The sequence below is a fragment of the Stegodyphus dumicola genome, chromosome 12 (assembly GCF_044657685.1).
Source record: "Stegodyphus dumicola isolate Sdum_Otavi_A_Nest chromosome 12, ASM4465768v1".
In the NCBI taxonomy this organism is placed as follows: Eukaryota; Metazoa; Arthropoda; class Arachnida; order Araneae; family Eresidae; genus Stegodyphus; species Stegodyphus dumicola.
This window is the reverse complement of record NC_140779.1, coordinates 77,623,023-77,640,794: the sequence shown is the minus strand read 5'-3', so window position 1 is coordinate 77,640,794 and position 17,772 is coordinate 77,623,023. Positions and strand designations below refer to the sequence as shown.

General features: G+C 31.5%; 1 protein-coding gene across 1 annotated transcript in view; it reads right to left on the bottom strand.

Annotated features, from left to right (window-relative positions):
• Positions 1-17,772, bottom strand: part of LOC118181816 (transforming growth factor beta receptor type 3-like) — a 116,307-nt gene that overhangs the window by 53,363 nt on the left and 45,172 nt on the right. The window contains exons 9-12 of the mRNA XM_035351020.2: positions 15,084-15,212; positions 12,103-12,374; positions 7,328-7,534; positions 2,011-2,143 (exon numbers count right to left, since the gene is read on the bottom strand). Of these exons, the coding sequence (XP_035206911.1) occupies positions 2,011-2,143; positions 7,328-7,534; positions 12,103-12,374; positions 15,084-15,212 (741 nt within the window). The remainder of the gene's footprint in view (positions 1-2,010; positions 2,144-7,327; positions 7,535-12,102; positions 12,375-15,083; positions 15,213-17,772) is intronic.

The window sequence follows — 17,772 nt, the reverse complement described above, 5'->3', positions numbered from 1 at the left end:
TATGGAACAAAAAACAAAATGAGTGACAGTGTCACATCTCCTTTAACAATTCAGTTCCTAACAGCTGCTTTGATACATGCAAACAGAAATTAGGAATTCTAAGAGCAGCATTTCTCATTTATGACTTAAGTGTTGGCATAAACTGCAGCTTCCCTGTATCTAAATTGAAGGCCCTCTAACAGCCAGCATTCAAATCTCAATACTAGTATGATCTTGTTAAAAAAGAAAGAGCAGTATCACACAGTTGAACAAGATCTGGAAAAAATACGGTTATTCCTTTATTTGACACAACAGTAAAACACAGATTACTTGAAATTTTAGCAAAAATTCATTTCTGAGCTCATAGGACTGGTAAGATCAATATCCATGGAGAAATCACTAGACCCCACCAGTGGAGCTTTATTATGATAAGCAACTTCCCTAAGAAGTATAGATAAGGGATATCCATCCTTTTTGTACCTTAGAACACATTCTAGAATATCATTCAGGTGGTGGGCACATTTGTTCCTTTAAGGTAAATTTATAGGTTGGCATAGTTAATAATACACATAACATACCAAAAAGAAGAAAAAAAAAGATAATTTTTAAGATACAAGAATTACTGATTTCATTCTTATTTAAAATAAATAATATACACAAAAGCTTGTGATATTTGGCAAGAGCTTGTGATTTGAAGAGTATGATGATATAATGATATTCTTGCTCGTAAACAATCATCAAGATTCACCAGCAAATTGAGATCTGTACTTTGATTTTATGATATTCATTCTTGAAAACAATAATAGTTAAGATTTTTTTTTTATTTTTAACAAATAACCAGGTCAAAAATGACAAAGTGACCAGAACCACAATTTCAGACTTGGACAATTCCAATGAAACCAGAACCTCTGGTAAGCGCATTTAAAATTATAAACAAACACACTTTTAAACAATGCCAATTAATTTATAATGATAAAAGAAAATTTACGTAACATTTTACTGAAAACATAATTTTCTTATCACTGCTGTATAACATCTGGCACACATAAAACTGTTGCTGGATGCAGTGGTGCCCACAGGCATAGGGTTGGAGACCCCTGGTCAAAATGTTAAAATTTCAGTTTATCAACAGACCTTCCAGGAGTTCAGACCTTACTCCTGACAATTTTTATTATGATTACATAGCCTCCAAAACGCCACAATAATGCCTTCTCCAAATGAATATATTTTCAAGACATTTTGGTGAATTCTAGTACATGTGATCAAATTATCATCTGTATTTGTAATGTAATGTTTTGTATATGTATTTGTAATGTAATCTGTATTTGTAATGTTGTTTAAAAAATTTTGTAGTCTGAAATACTCTTTTTCCTAACATTCCAAACTCATATGACACCTGAAAAGATCAATATTTATCTAAAGGTGTTCTTCAAACTGAGGAATTCTGCAGTTTCTTGCAACTGCTCTACAATCTTGCAAATTGAAAACAAAATTATAAAATTATTTTAGTAACATATGAACCACAAAACCAAACATATAAAACAATAAATTAAGCAAGACTTTCCTAAAATTTTAATCATTATTATTACCTAAAATAATATGAAGTAATTTTTTTAAGAGTAAAACTATAACGGAATAATGATTTCCATTTCACTTTCCACAATGCCTGCAAAATTGATGTATTTTTAATCCTTTCTTAGCATTTATTTTTCTAAGGGTAGTAACACAAATTTCTTTTTATTATTTTTAAGGATAAATTTCCTCTCTCCCTCCCCTCCAAAAAAAATTTTCTATGGACTTCTTTTGAGTTGACACAGTTTTAAGACTTCTACTTATAGGGGATGGTTACAGAGATTTTTCCCCCTTTTAATGAAAAGCATCATAAGGAATAATATGCTAAACCTGTTTCAAGGATTTGGGCAAACATAAAATCAGTACTGAATTACTATTTCAGTTATTTGGTATTACTTTTAGAAACTTTCTGCATAATAAGAATTTTGGATCTATTTACTGCACAAAATTTATAGTTACCTGCTTTAATCACTGCTTCAGCAAATAAATGATCATGAGCTATAACATCAAATGGAAGTGATTCCTGGAACATTATTGGTTGCTGAAAATCCTTTTTACAATATAAATTTAGTTCAAATTTTTCCCCAGGTGCCTAAAACAAATAGAGTAAAAAACACACACTAATTTTTAAATCTCATAAAGCATACTTTGGAAGGCATTTTTGTCACATATTTTACAATTCCATAAGAGAGAAACAGGTAAAGGCAAAATGAATACACATATCCTTAATTTAAAATTTTAAGTCATAAAATAGAAATTTATTTTCATCTTTTATCTTATTAATAACAATACACCTATTCTTCTGTATAGGAAAAAAGAAAAATTTATTTCTATAAGAAATAGAAAGTTAGTCCCATGTAATACCATGAGAGACAAAGTTGGAAGACTGGAAGACAAAGACTGGAAGGTTATATAGCATAGCAATAAACTATATATTGTCATGCCATATGCTTACAACCTACATGAAACATATATTACTTCAAGTTAAAGGTTATATACTCGGAAATGTGACTGGTAATAACTGTATGTCAAGTGTTGCCCCCCTTGATGAGACATGGCATAACAGATGATTTCTATTATGAACTGCTTTTGCATTTTGCAAATCATTTTTCTCATTCTCACTTAAAAACATATGCTTTAACACTATCTTAAAAAGAAAGAAATTCCTCTCTGCATTTACATAGTTCCTTTTCAGAAACCATTTTATATCTCATTTTCATTCATTTCAAAAGGGGTTTTAGTTTACAATTATCCCAAAGTTTGCAAGGATTATTTATTTCATGTGAAGTACCTTTCTGAACTGGAAATTTAATGCAATAGCTGTTCTTTATTCACATTACATAGAAGGAAATTGTAAAATGTTCATGCAGCCAACTACTAGGCTGAATGGGTCGGCTTTAATGACAGAACTAACAGTTTCTAATATAAAGTTGAACTAACAGCATCTAGTAACTATAATGAACTGGTCCAAGCAAGCATTTATATAATAATAATAACTCTTTTGCATTACTAACAAGAAGAAAGAAACATCTTCTTTGTTATTAGGTATAACACTCTCATAAGACAAATCATAATTTTAAATGTACTACATAAGAAAGAAGTTACACTTTTTTTTTTTTTTTTTCCTATTATAAAGTTGACACATTCATATACTCTTAGATACAGGGATTACTATTTTTACAATGTTTCATTTATGAATTAGATATTTTTATGAATTATTATTTCATCCCCATGGATGATTTAGTGACCAATGCCCACTTTCACCAAAAAACAAATCCAAGTATCAATGAACAATGAAGCATCCACAGAGTGCTGCACTTCTTAATTTTACAAATAGATGTCACCAATGAGACAACAACAGTTAAGTTAGCTAATGCCTGCCCAGCTATACAGGTGAACCACAGCAGTGACAAAGAAACACAGCTCCAAATGGAGACAAATGACGAATGATATTAAGCACCATTCCTCACAATACAATAAAAGACCAAACACTTATACACACTAGGGGCCACAGGCAACTAAAGCAATGATCAACCACATCAACATACAAGGTTCATTATGTTGGCTCAATCATGATGACTAGCCAGTACTGGATTAAAAATGGACTGTGTAGTGTTCTTGGTGATTAATAAGACTTTTAACTAGAAACAAATCCATATATCAGTGGTGAGTTGACAATATGATGTTTGGCTTATATGCAGTACACCTCAGTTCAACTTCCAAGGTCATTTATTATTACTTTTAACCCCTTCCTTCTTGCTCACGTCAAAACGAAGAGGTGAGGTTTCACCCTCTATTTTTCGTGCCCGTGATATTTCTGGGGTGGAGTGTTCAAAAGAAATGTGCCAAAAAGATTTAAAACCTACTCATTTCTTTTGCTCAGAAAAAGTTTTATTTCTCATTTTACACACCAGATGGCAGACCCAGAATATTTTTTATGCAATTAGAGATAGTTTATTTTAAACTAGGTGTCAGGACAAATAAACGTGTATTTTTTATATGTATTTTGTAATCTTAGCATTGGCCCAGTTGCTTAATTAGTCTCTTTGTGAATATACGTGGTTTTTGTTTTGTGATAAAATATACTTATTTCTTAATATTCCGTACATTATGGAGTCAGAGTCAGACAGTGAATAGGATTCCGATTTTAGTATAAATGGATCTGAGAGTGGTTCTGAAGTAACTGAAGTAAGTTCGGTTAGTAAATCAGCTATCTCAAGACCTATTAAGGAAGAAAATAATTATAGTTGAAACTGTGAGAAAGACTAATTGATGAAAAATTAGAACCATTCACGGGACGATGTTCATTTAGGAAATACATCCCAAAAAAACCTGCCAAATGTAGCATAAAAATATTTGCACTGGTTGATTCCAAAATGTTGAGATTGAGAGAAATTCTGCCGGATTTTCTAATGAAGAAGCGGGAAGCATGTTCTTCAATTTTGGGTTTCCACAAAGAAACAATGCTTGTTTCTTATGCATCAAGGAAAAACAGAAATGTTGTCCTACTATCAACTATGCACAACGATAATAAAATTGACCAAACCACTGTAGTACTAAAAATATTTCATTTTATAATCTAACCAAAGGAACAGTAGATGTTCTAGATGAAATGGGAGCAGCATATTTTACAGCTATTCTATCGAAACGGTGGCCTGTGGTGATATTTTCCTCAATTTTAAATGTTGCAGCAATTAAGGCTATCACCTTCAACATCCTCACTATGAAATATGGTAGCTGTCCATAAATTATGACAAGCATTTTTTAACGTATCTGGAGACATCCTCCCAACGCACATGCGTAAAGAATACAAAAAAAAAAAAAAAAAGTTTATGGCTTTGAGGTCCAGATTATAGATCATTTCAGATAATGGACGTTCGGATTACGGACTTTGTACTGCTATCTACTTTAGTAGATCATGCACCCTCCCCTATTTTAAATTTCTGAAAACACCAAAGGTAAACATGAATTTTGATTTAAGTTCTAGTGTCTTGCAATATTTTAAGTACTTTGTAAATGACAATTTAGTGATCAATATTGTTACTTTACAAGGTATTGTAAGAAAACCAGATACAAAAATGTATTGGAGTAATAAACTTTCAAACATTTCAAAATGTGAAAACAAACAGATATGACGAACAATGACAAAATTTTTCAGAATTTCGCCTATCCAAAAACAGAAAACCTTGGATACTTGTCACAAAGGAAGAAATTCTTATATTTCTCAATATAGTTACTTTACAAAGTATTGTAAGAAAACCAGATACAAAAATGTATTGGAGCAAAAAAAAAAAAAAAAAAAAAAAAAAAAAAAAAAAAAAAAAAAACATTTAATTTCAACACCTTTTTCAGAAGCATTGTAATAGATTTTATGAAATATGCAAATTTCTGCATTTTGTTGTTAATGGAACTTTCTATTGTAACACACATTCAAATCCCAAGCTGCATTAAATCTTGCCAGTGTTAAAGCACCTGAATGAATCATTTCAAAGAGCTGTAACTCCTGGACGTGATATTGTAATTGATGAAATCCTCATGCTCTTCACAGGTAATTTAGGATGGCGACAATATATGTCCAAAAAGAAATTCTGTTTTGGAGTAAAATCGTATTTGTTATGAGAATCACGTTCAGGGTATATATGGTAACAAATTATATATATACTGGAAAAGGTTCAGTTTTGATTCAAAATATAAAAATCTGCCCCAGTCAATTCAAGTTGTGATGTCACTTATCAAGACCCTGCTAAAACAAGGATATTGTCTAATAACAGACAATTTTTATACCTCACCAGAATTCGCAGACATGCTTTTAAAATTTAAAACAGACATTTATGGAACTGTAAAACTAAATAAAAAAAAATTGCCTCAAGAATTGGTAAAAAAGATAATCACAAAAGGTGAAAATGTGGCTTTTGCTGAAGTAAAGTTCTTGCCATGAAGTGGAAAGATAAGAAGGATGTTACCCTGCTATCCACAGTCCATACAAATCACATGGTAGATGTACAGTGGCATAACAAAGTTGTCAAAAAAACCTACAACTGTCACAGATTACAATAAAAATATGGAAGAAGTAGATACTGTAGACCAATATCTTGGAGATAACACTATTCCTATGAAAAAGAGGAAAGAAATATTAGAAAATATTCTTTCATTTGTTAGGTCAAACTATTCTGAACTCTTATCTTATTTACAAAAAAAAAAAAAAAAAAAAAAAAAAAAAGGTGGAACAAAATCAGATTTCATGTTTTATTTATCTTTAGTAGAACTTATTGAAATGTATCAGTCAGTCATCAGACACTATTCCAAAAAGAGGCTGGTGGGAGAGAGAATGCAAAGTTTGTTGTTCCAGAAGAGATGTAAACAATAAGAGATGTAGAAAGGAAATTCTACTACTGTCAGATTGTGATGTTTGGCCTTCGCATCTCCTGCTTTGAAATTTATCACACAAGAAAAAAAATACTAATCTTTGTTTATATTATGCGTAAGTTTAATAAAATGATCTTTTAATGTTTAAAACACATATTTCTTAAATTTTCCTGGTTTACTGGAAAAACAACATTCAATCACAATAACCCAGAATGTTGGCTTTTCCTAAATCCTCAGTTTTCTCATCCTAAAAAAATTATTCTTTTAAATTTCAAGCTAAAAAAAAAATTAAAAATTAATATATATATTGTACATACATTTATTTTTATACAATTTTCTTGAATAAAAAATAATTAGGCACTTTTACGACTGTTTTCTTGAAAATTATCTTATTATTTAGGAATTAAAGAACACTGAGGCATCCACAGCGCTGCATTTCCTAGCTTGACTCAGCAAGCTTACATCAGGTCCTCCACAAAATGTGTATTTTTTTCTAATCCATTCCTATTTCTGTGGTTCATATGAATTCATAGATTTGACAGACCACAACAAAAGAAATTAAAGGCATGTTTTCCGTATGCCATTGCAGTACAGTGTTTAGTTAGCAACTGAAAAAAAATTTGAATCCCAGTAAGAAAATGAAAAAAAAATCAGATTCAATTCCCAGCAATACTGCATTTGATTTTTTCCAAGATTTTTTCACCCCCTGAGATAGGGGAGGAACCTCTAGCGATTTTATAGTAAAATTCACATTAAATATGTGGGAGATGACAGTTGTCACCTTAATCTGACCATTTCAACCTCAGTTTTCCCATCCCAAGCAGCCTCGAAGTGGGAAGCAAATTAAAAGACTAAGAAATGACTATAGACCTTTCTTTTTTTTTTTTTTTTTTTTCAGTGACAGACTTACAATAATATTTTTATGCAAAACAGTTTGTGCACAATGAAATGGTACAGGATATATGATACGTTCTTCATTCAGAGATTTCTGGCGGACTGAAGTGACATCATCAGATCCTGATCCATCTTCTGATATATAATCATCATCATCAGTTGGCAGATGTTTTCGATTACTTGACGATACTTTTTCTACAGCATTTGTTGTTATAAACTGCACCTAAAGAACAAAATATAATACTTCATGAAAAGATTGTTTTGATCTTTAATAAACAAAGTTAAACATTGTATTATAATTAATTGGATTTATTATGAATAACAAAATCCACCTAACGCATCCACATGGAGAAAAGATCCAGGAACCACTGCACCCACCTCCATACAACCAACAGAAAGTTCCTCCACTCCAACAGAATCTTCAAAACAAGAAATTACCTTCATAGAATGGCTAAAAATGCATCTTGCTAAAGCAAAGGAATTTTTCTCCAAATTCAAAAATGCCAATTCTCTAATATTAAAAATAGAAGTAGGGATGGAAGCCCTGGAATATTTCACCAAAATAGATTATGTCTTTTAACAATCATTATGACATTCACAACTTAATAGGAGCAACCAACTGCTACATCAAAATTTCTTATTTTAATGCCAATGGGGCAAAGAAACAACAACAAGGATTCATAACTTCCTCAACAGACACAACATAGACCTCATGCTTCTTAATAAAACCCACTTTAGAAGAGCAGACAAATTCAAAATTCCAAGATATAATTTAATTAGAAATGACAGAACCAACAGTTTCGGAGGCGGCACTGCAATTCTAATCAAAAACCACATTAAATTAACAATGATAAAACTTCCACCCACTACGAAAATAGAATATACACTGGTCCTTATTCATAGTGAAGCTAAAGAAACCTTTTTATACATTGCAGTTTACAGCCCACCAGACTCAATTAATCTCCAAGATCTCGACATTCTAACTTCTATTAACTTCCTCACTATAATAGCAGGAGATCTTAATGCAAAGCATTCAAATTGGAATTCCAGATCCACTAACGCCAACGGAAGAAGACTCTCAGCCTGTATCTTCAATAAAGACTAGAAAATAATAGGTCCTACCAATCCAACCCACTATGGTTACAGAGGGAGTGGAGATATTCTGGACATTCTCTTCCTTAAAGATATTAACCAAGCGCCACACCTTCAAGTTAAAGAGGAACTCATTTCAGACCACTACCCTATCAATTTCCACTTCTACAATTTCTATCCCCCACCTAAAAGAGCTCTTACAAAAATTAATTGGAACAAATTCAACTATTACCTCAATAATATTGAATGCAACCCACCTCTCGAGCACTGCGGGCACATTGAAGAAGAGATTTACAGACTTTCAGCAAAAATTAAAACTGCTATTCACAACTCCAGCTCTATCATCCCACCAGAGAAGAAATTTAAATTACCGGACAATATTTACGACCTTATCAAGCAAAGAAACAGACTTAGAAAAGCTTGGAGCATCAGCAAAGCCCCTGTCATCAAAAGACAAATGAACTATCTGAACCGAAGGATATCCACTGAAGTATCTCAGCACAGGTCTGAAAGATGGAGTAATATCCTTGACAACATTGATATAAACCATACCTCGGTATGGAAAATCGCAAATGCCATACGCAAGGACAATAGACAATACCTTAATCCAATCACACATCTAGGGAATTATTACTACACAGAAAAAGAGATAGCCAACATAATGGCCGAAGAATTCAGTCAAATTTTCACCCCGAATATCCCTGATGACCCAGAAATTGAAGAAGAAGTTAATAATACAGTAAATCAACTTAAATCAATGGAAGACACGAATTTTATCCCTCTCTCAACCACTGAAGAAATTCAATTAATCATTTCTAACTTCAAAATCAGAAAAGCTAGCGGTCATGACGAAATCTCAAATAAAGCACTTAAACACTTTCCCTTCAGATGCCTTATCCTCATAAAGAATATTATTAACACCTGTATCAAACAAAGCTACTACCCACAACAATGGAAGCACTCCATAATTAAAGCCCTACTAAAGCCGGGGAATAATCCACACCTTACCTCCAGTTATCGACTAATAAGTCTTCTCCCCACAATAGGGAAGATATTTAAAAAAATTTTAAGTAAAAGACTTTCAGAAAATCTTGAAAAATATCAATTAATAGAAAATTCTCAATTTGGTTTCCGGCCAGGGCATAGTACAATGCATCAGGTACTCAACTTAATAGAAACAATTTTCCAAGCTTTCATAAATAAAGAACGTATCGCAGCTTGCTTTCTCGATTTCGAGAAAGCATTTGATAAAGTTTGGCATGACATATTAATCTTCAAACTTACAAACTTCCTACTCCCTAACAGCCTTATAAAACTGATTACTTCCTTCCTAAAACGAAGAACTTTCCAAGTTAAGATCGGCAATACTCTGTCACAAAAGAAAATTTTTCAAAGTGGGGTCCCTCAGGGAAGCGGGCTCGCCCCGCTTCTCTTTTCAATCTATGTAAACGATATGCCCACACCTTTAAACTCCAAACTGTTAAAATATGCGGATGATACAGTTATCCTCTCAAAATCACAAAGTCCTCAACTGGCAATAGAAAATCTCCAATTTCACATGAATTACGTAGTCAAATGGTGCAATATATGGAGAATAAACCTCAACTGCAGCAAAAGTAGCATAATCCTCTTTCGAAGATAAAAGAAAAATCAAATCATCAATTCCAATATCAAAATCAATGGCCAAAATGTTCCTTTCAAAGAAAATTATAAATACCTTGGAGTTACCCTGGATCCTAAACTAACATTCAAAAGTCATATTGAAAATATTCTTAATAAAGCCAATGCAGCCTTTATGGCAATACATAGCTTAATAGGCAGAAAATCTAAACTAAATATCGCAGTGAAACAGATGCTATACTTAACTCTCATCAGACCAATACTCCTATACGCCACCCCAGCATGGGCAATGGCATTAAAAACAGAAAGAGCAAAAATAGACATACTGCAAAATAAAATTCTACGCTCAATAACGAATGCGCCTTGGTTCATACGCAATACACTAATTCAAGAAGAACTAAAAATTAAACCCATTCAATCACAGATACTCATAGAATCCCACAACTTCTTCACTAAAATTCAAAACTCTCAATATGATGCAATCAAATCACTTGCAAATTATGACCCCACCATTGACTACGTAGTGAAACAACCAAGAACCATACACCATAACCCAAAATGGTGATATAGAAAAAATTTTCTCATCATAAAGAATTCAAATCCGAAAATCAACTTCATTGTATATTCATCATCATCGTTGCCTTATCATCTCTCTACAAAGATCCACTTTATGGGTAAGTTGCATCAAGAAAATTCCACTTAATTTGTTTTTAATATGTGGGTGCCCCATCATACTAAAATCACATGCTATGAATGGCAAATGTCAGCCAGAATATCATGGAATAACTCTGATACCACATCCATAAAAACAACTGATATGTTCTTCTGTTAGCCATGTTAAGAGATGATTCGCAACAAACCAAACAATTTCCAACAATTCCAGCCTTAATATTTCTAGTAAAACATTATTAAGCATCATATGAGCTTGTTGTTCTTGGGTTTTCATATGCTAGTATGAGCCAGAAGTGCACATAAGTGACAGCCTCCCTTGAAAATGTAGCTTCGTCCATGAACCAAACCAAGGCTGAAAGCAGCTTATTCTCAAAACAAATATGAATAAATCTATAAATCTACAAATATTAATCACAGGAGATAGTCTCCTGCTTTGAGTACTGAGACAGGCTGAATTTGGTAAGAGTATAAAAACTCTTTGTACAGTATGTGAAACATAAAGGACTGAAAATTGCCATGGTTTCAAGAAAGGGTTTGTGATCAACTTGGCATACGACCTCTTGGTTCTGTGACAGGTGAATATATCATTCAGCATTGAGTGCAATATTTGTTTAATTCAAAGCTCCTGATGTACATAACTGTTGGTACAAATGACCATAAACGTGATAATAGGTCACCTATCCATTTAGACAATGTCATTGAAACATATGCTGTGACCCATAATTAAAGTCTGAAGACTTTTGACTTACCTCTTATATATTTTTTAAATTCCTGCAATAATGCATATTACTGGAAAAGTAAACATTCAGAAACAGTTTAAAAACAAAAGTCCATAAAATGTGTAAAAACATAAATTCCACAGAAAGAGATTATGGAATGGATTATAAAACACATGGAAGTTTTTCTACAATAGCTCTCAACAACTGATTACTTAGATACAGACTACTCAAATTTCACCTACTATAAATCCAATATTCTTAAATTCCATGATTAATCATCTGATATAAACACTTAAAAGTCTGCAAACATGTAATGCATAAAAAATAGAGAGTACATGTGAATTTGATATTTTATGAATGTCATCAGTTTAGTCACCAAAATTTGATACATTTTTCAATTGAAAAAATGAAAGTATCAAACATACTAAATTTTATATTTAGTAACTGGATTTATAGCTTGTTTTAAATATTAATTAGCCCCCGAAAAATTCAGCATTTTATCCTCTTTTTAAAACATCAACAAAAAGCAGCTGGAGTATTTTAAAAAATAATAAAAAAATTAGATTCATAAATCTGATTTTTTTCCCTTCTTTTTTTATTTTTTTCTCTTTCTTTAATTTCTTTTAGTGATAAATTTTACTTAAATAATAAAACCTACAAAATTTCTAAAAAAAGGATTATAATGTACCTGATTATGATATGCTACTCCATCTCCATTTAAAAGATATTTTGTACCACAATCCTGCCAGTTAGATTGTAACACAATATGGCTTTCATTAAATTCTGCTTTGCAGCTGGAATCAATAAGAGTAACGGATGACAATTTGTTTTGCTGACCAACAGATGATGTTAAAATATTCATTGTTTCATCAAAAGGAAAGGCAACACTCATTTTATCTACAAAACACTCAAGAATCATCTTCTTAGCAAGAAGAAGGCTCAATGGCTGTTCTGAGAGTACTAGAAATAAATTTTTAAAAAGTAATTATAATCCAAAACAGCAAATTATAATAAAATAATAATTAATAAAATATTAATTATCTTCTTCCACCTGCTGAAAACATTTGATTAGGCTGTCACATATTAAGGCAAAAAAATTAATTACATTTGAAAGAAAATGGAATGTGGTGTTAGAAAAAACTAAATGAATTGGAATAATTACCAGCACTTCAAAGTTTTATTTATCCTCGTAAAAGCAGTTAAATAGCAAAATGTAGCTGTAAAACTGTTTTAAGACACACAAGAATGGAAAATTCCATACACATAAATGCATAATAAATTATTTCTTGATAAAATTTTACATATATACATAATAAAATACTTCATATAACAGAAGAGTTATTGCTATGCTTCACATTTTGAAATATAATACACACTGGCCATATCATGAACATAATAATATAATGATTCACTATATAGGTGGGGTTACAACATTCGTACCATCTACTGATGAGTGTTAAAATGCACAACTGACATCAACTACCATACATAACTAAAATATATCAAAGAATTTTGTAACATGATTCAAAATTATGTTACAAAAACTCAGAGATATAAGATATATTTACTCACTCACAAAATGGCTACAAAAGTTAATAAAATTTTGATAATGTATTTTGTAGTTCTTAGTACGCTTGAGCAAGACTTGATTTCATACTAAGTGCCAGCAAACATCCAAGGAGTTATGGAATGAACAGCAGCTATTAAATTTTGCTTCAGATCCTGCAAATTAATGCAAGGTCCCTGATAGACATGATATTTAACATAACTCCAAAGAAAAAATCCAATATTTACACCTAGAAAGTGCAGGGCCACAAAATTCTACCACCAACACCAATCCATCAGTCAAGAAAAAATGCTCATTTAATAATTATGTATACAGTGATTTATGCAAAATTCCACCCTTTTAGTTAGAAAATAACCTTTTGATCCTGGCATAGTGAAAATTTCTTACATATCAAAGCATAGCTTCTTGCAAAAGTTCTGTAACATCTCTTGAAAGTGCACATTCTGAGCATATAATCACACTTTCAAAATTTACTTCAATTCCAATTTTAATTAATAATTCATCATTAGAGAAAGATAGTTTTATATAAAATTCAAAACTTTTTACCATTTTAAAATAACAGCCTTATTTGAAAAGTTACAAGAGAAAGAATGGCTCGTAAAAAGCATAATTAACAAATTAAAAAATGAAAACGGCTTTTTTTTTTAAATCTATTACAACTCTCCTTAATGCCTGAATTCTGAAAAAAAAAAAAAAAAAAAAAAAAAAAAAAAAAGATATATATATATGATTATGCTTGCTCTTTTAACATGAAGAATTTTGCACTGTAATTTGAAATTTCTTTTAAATTAGTTTAAAAAATGTCACTTAAAAAGTTATGATGCATCTTAATATTACCATACTGCATAGTGAAGAATAAACCTACCATCAAACTGTGCAGAAATCTAGCTGTCATCATTTGACAGTTAGTAAATGCATTAATAAATTTCAAATTAATTGAAGCTCGCACAGAAAGGGAGAGCCAATGAAAGGTATGATACAAAATGAATGGAAAAAAATGATTGAAATCTTATTCATTAGTTTTTAAAAGGTCGTTTTTACAGTTGTGAATAACTGAGGAATAAGTTGCAGATGAATTGTTCAGTTAATGTTCACAAGTGTAAAACAAGTCACAAATCAGAGTAACTGAAAAATAGCTTAAGAGCCCATAAGTTTGTGAAGAAATCTTTCATTAATGAAAAAAAGAAGCTTAGGTGACTGTAGTGGTTATATGATCATGAAGGATTGATCATGAATTAATGGAGTAGAGTTTGCTGAGATGATAAAATAATATTTTCCTTAACACCCAATACAGAGGCCAAATTTGTATGATGCCCTCATAACAAAAGATTTAAACAGCATTGTGTAGTAATGATATGGGATGAATCTCAGTATATGCAATTGGCTAAAAACAAGCTAATATTCTGCATAAAGAAATCTGATATGGACACCATAAATATAATGCATATATATTATGCATATGACTTCAAACTTTTCTCTTAATAAGCAACCTAAACCACAACTTTCTCTCTGTGAGCCTTCGTACTGAACAATTGCGCACTTTAGCTTCTACCTCTGTTGCCACTAGGACACTGCCTACCTGCTTTCTTTCTATTGCAATATTTTCAAAAATGTAAATATTCTGGATATAGGCATGATTAGAGTGCCAAGTGAATTCTGGCCACAAATGTCAAATGAAATAAAAATGAATGTATAATCTTATTTGGCTACAAAGTTTCCTCTTCAGTATGGATCTATGTTCCACACCATCAGCATTGCTACAAAATTACGTATTAGAAGTTTTCAAAATTTCTAATTTTTAAACATGAGTTGGCGAGTGACCAAGGCTAACAAACCCTGGCTACACATCTGATGAGCTCTAGTTTATTGAAGTGAAAAGGGAAACAGTAAAGCTTCAAAAGCACTTTACATGATGCCTGTTGTTACCAATGTATTGCAAACTCGTTATACAAATTTTTATTACCAACTGTGCAAAAAAATTAAAATGTCAAGGTTTACCATGAAACTATGGTCAATGGAACTTTACAGAAGAAGAATTTATAACTATATTTCATAAATTCAATACTCTAAATTTATAGTTGCTAAATTTATTCCTTGTTTACCTTTTGGTCCTGTACTCGTAACAACAGATTTTACTTTGTCCACAGCATATAGAACTGCCATGCCTGAAGATGATTCTTGAACTTTTAATGATGATTCAATTACTGTTCCTTCCTCATTCAGAAGTTTCTCTATAATGGAATATAAAGGGATTAATGTTATTTATTAATATCACAAAAGTAAATGTGTACATTAAAATGATTTGGCAAAAATAAATACCGACAGAATGGTAAAAATCTTCATGTTTAACACATAATAAACCAATGATTATTAAAAACCATCAATTGTTTAAATAATCAGCAGTATATAAAGTATTTTAGAATACATGATTATTCAAATAAAATCCATTTTGTAGAGCCTATTAAGTAATCAAATGGATAAAATTATCAAATAATGGCAATTCATCCATGATTTGTATTCAAACAAGTTGATATTAGTTACATGGAAGTTTTTCATGGCTTATAATAAACAAACTAAATTCCTGTAACAATACCTAGTTTCTCTTCTGAAGTGTCCTCTAAACAAACAGTTATTAAGTGCTTTACATTTCTACATCATATCACAAACTCCAAAACTGATGTTGCTCTGGCATGGCTATTGTATTAATTGTGTAAGTTAAATATTGTATTAACCCTCTGAGGGGCCCAGGTTTTAGGATCTGTCATGAAGACCTGTGTTTAAAGAGCCCTTATTAGCTAAATATGTACATTTACATATTTTAATCTCTATTTTCATAAACTTACATTCATCAAGATGGCATTTATATTATTAATGAAAGTAGGAAAGCAAAATATCGTAAATTATAAGCTAATATATAACAAGTGACAAAAAATCTCATGACCGGGTAATACTGGTCATGGCACTCTAAGGGTTAATTGTAATTTAATCATACTCTTTTGAAATTCATCTTAATATTAGCAAGATTAATTAGAAGTTATTAAAATAAAAATAATGATATATGAAATATTTGATACAATAAAAGCATAAGAAAACTGTTTTTGCATTGTGTTTATAAAAACAGACTTCAGAATCAGATCTAGTTTGCTTAACATTTGCACTAGAAGTAAAAGGTCACAGTCTCATCCTGAAAAAGATTTTCACATCCCCTTCAGCTGCAAACAATCAGGCAGCTTTATGGATTTATTTTTGACTATTTAAAAATAATGCTCTAGGTCAGTGATTCTCAACCAGTGGTACACGTACCTCTGGTGGTATGCGAGAGAAAAATAGGTGGTAGGGGAAAAAACAAAGTATTTTTAAGTAAGACACAATAACATGCCGAACAAATACTGATTCAGAAGTCAAACAACAAATTTTCAAATTTTCACAGCACTAGTTTTGATGATTTTACCAAACCATCATCCTCAGCTGCAAAAGCACAAAAATTTGCACTTTTGCAGCTGAGGATTGCAGCTGCTTTGTATTCTGAATTAGTATTTTTAAGTATTAAATTCAATTAAAATTAAATACCTCAACAACCTGAGTTTTTTTTTTTTTTTTTTTCCTTCTCTCTAACATTTGTAAATTTACGTGACCTGAGCTTTGTTCAAGATCAATAGCCACCAGAAGCATAGCTAGGATTTCCAGCGCCCAGGGACAACTGAAGATTTTGCGCCTCTTTCTGTGTGCCCAGAGTGGAAAACATTTCATTCTAAAATTTCATAACATCAATTTGGCGCCCCCTGGATGCTGCGCCTGGGGACAGCTGTCCCTCCTTGCCCCACCCTAGCTACGCCACTGATAGCCACTCATAGACTTCAGCAAAATAATCCGTTTTTATTTTCACAAATATTCTTTTATACATACACATAACAACATTTGTCATAAATGACGATTTTAAAAGAAGTAATAGAAATGGATGTTGTATTTAATAGCAAATAAAACTAAATTCCTATAAAAAGATAATAGTGTGTCAGTCATTCTTTCAGAGTTGATCAATTTATTAGCATGTCTAATTTTATGTCACCACCATTTCCCAGCTTATAGTGCACCATTTTCAATTAGAATCATTTTTTTACATCGATTTGCTGTCTCTAACAGCAGGTCTTCTTGTTGCTTTGTATTGCTCACTTTTCTACAAGATTTGAGAAAATCGTCATTTGTTTTTGAAGAATTCGTAATATATTGTGCATGGAAATATTTGTGAAAAATAATAAAACAAACCTAGATTTTCGAAATGGAAAAATGGCTAGGATTGACTCAGCAGGAAAGTGATGATTTACATGTGATGGATTCCGTACAATCTACTAACACTACGATTACTGAAAAGTAAAGCAAAATTGTTTGTAGAAAATATAATGAAAGTTATTTTCATTTGGGTTTATTGGAATGGGGATGGAATGGACCCTCAACCTCAACGTGCTTCTTATGGTGAACTATTATTCAAAGTACGAAACCATACTTTCTTAAAAGACATCTTGATTCTTAGCATGCCAATTTAAAGGATAAATTTGATGAAGAGTATTTGAAGAGGAAGTTATCGGAGTTCAAAAATAGTAAATAAGTAACAAAAGGTTTTCATTACTTCAAGTGAAAAATGTTTGGAAGCTAGTTAGTTACCTTGTAAGGAGAAGAACATCCAATAATATTTCTTAGCAAAAAGTTTTCACCTACTACAAAAAAGTACAGTACAATCGAAAAGGAGTGTGCTGCCATTGTCTTCGCAGTACAAAAGTTCTGCCATTGTCTTTG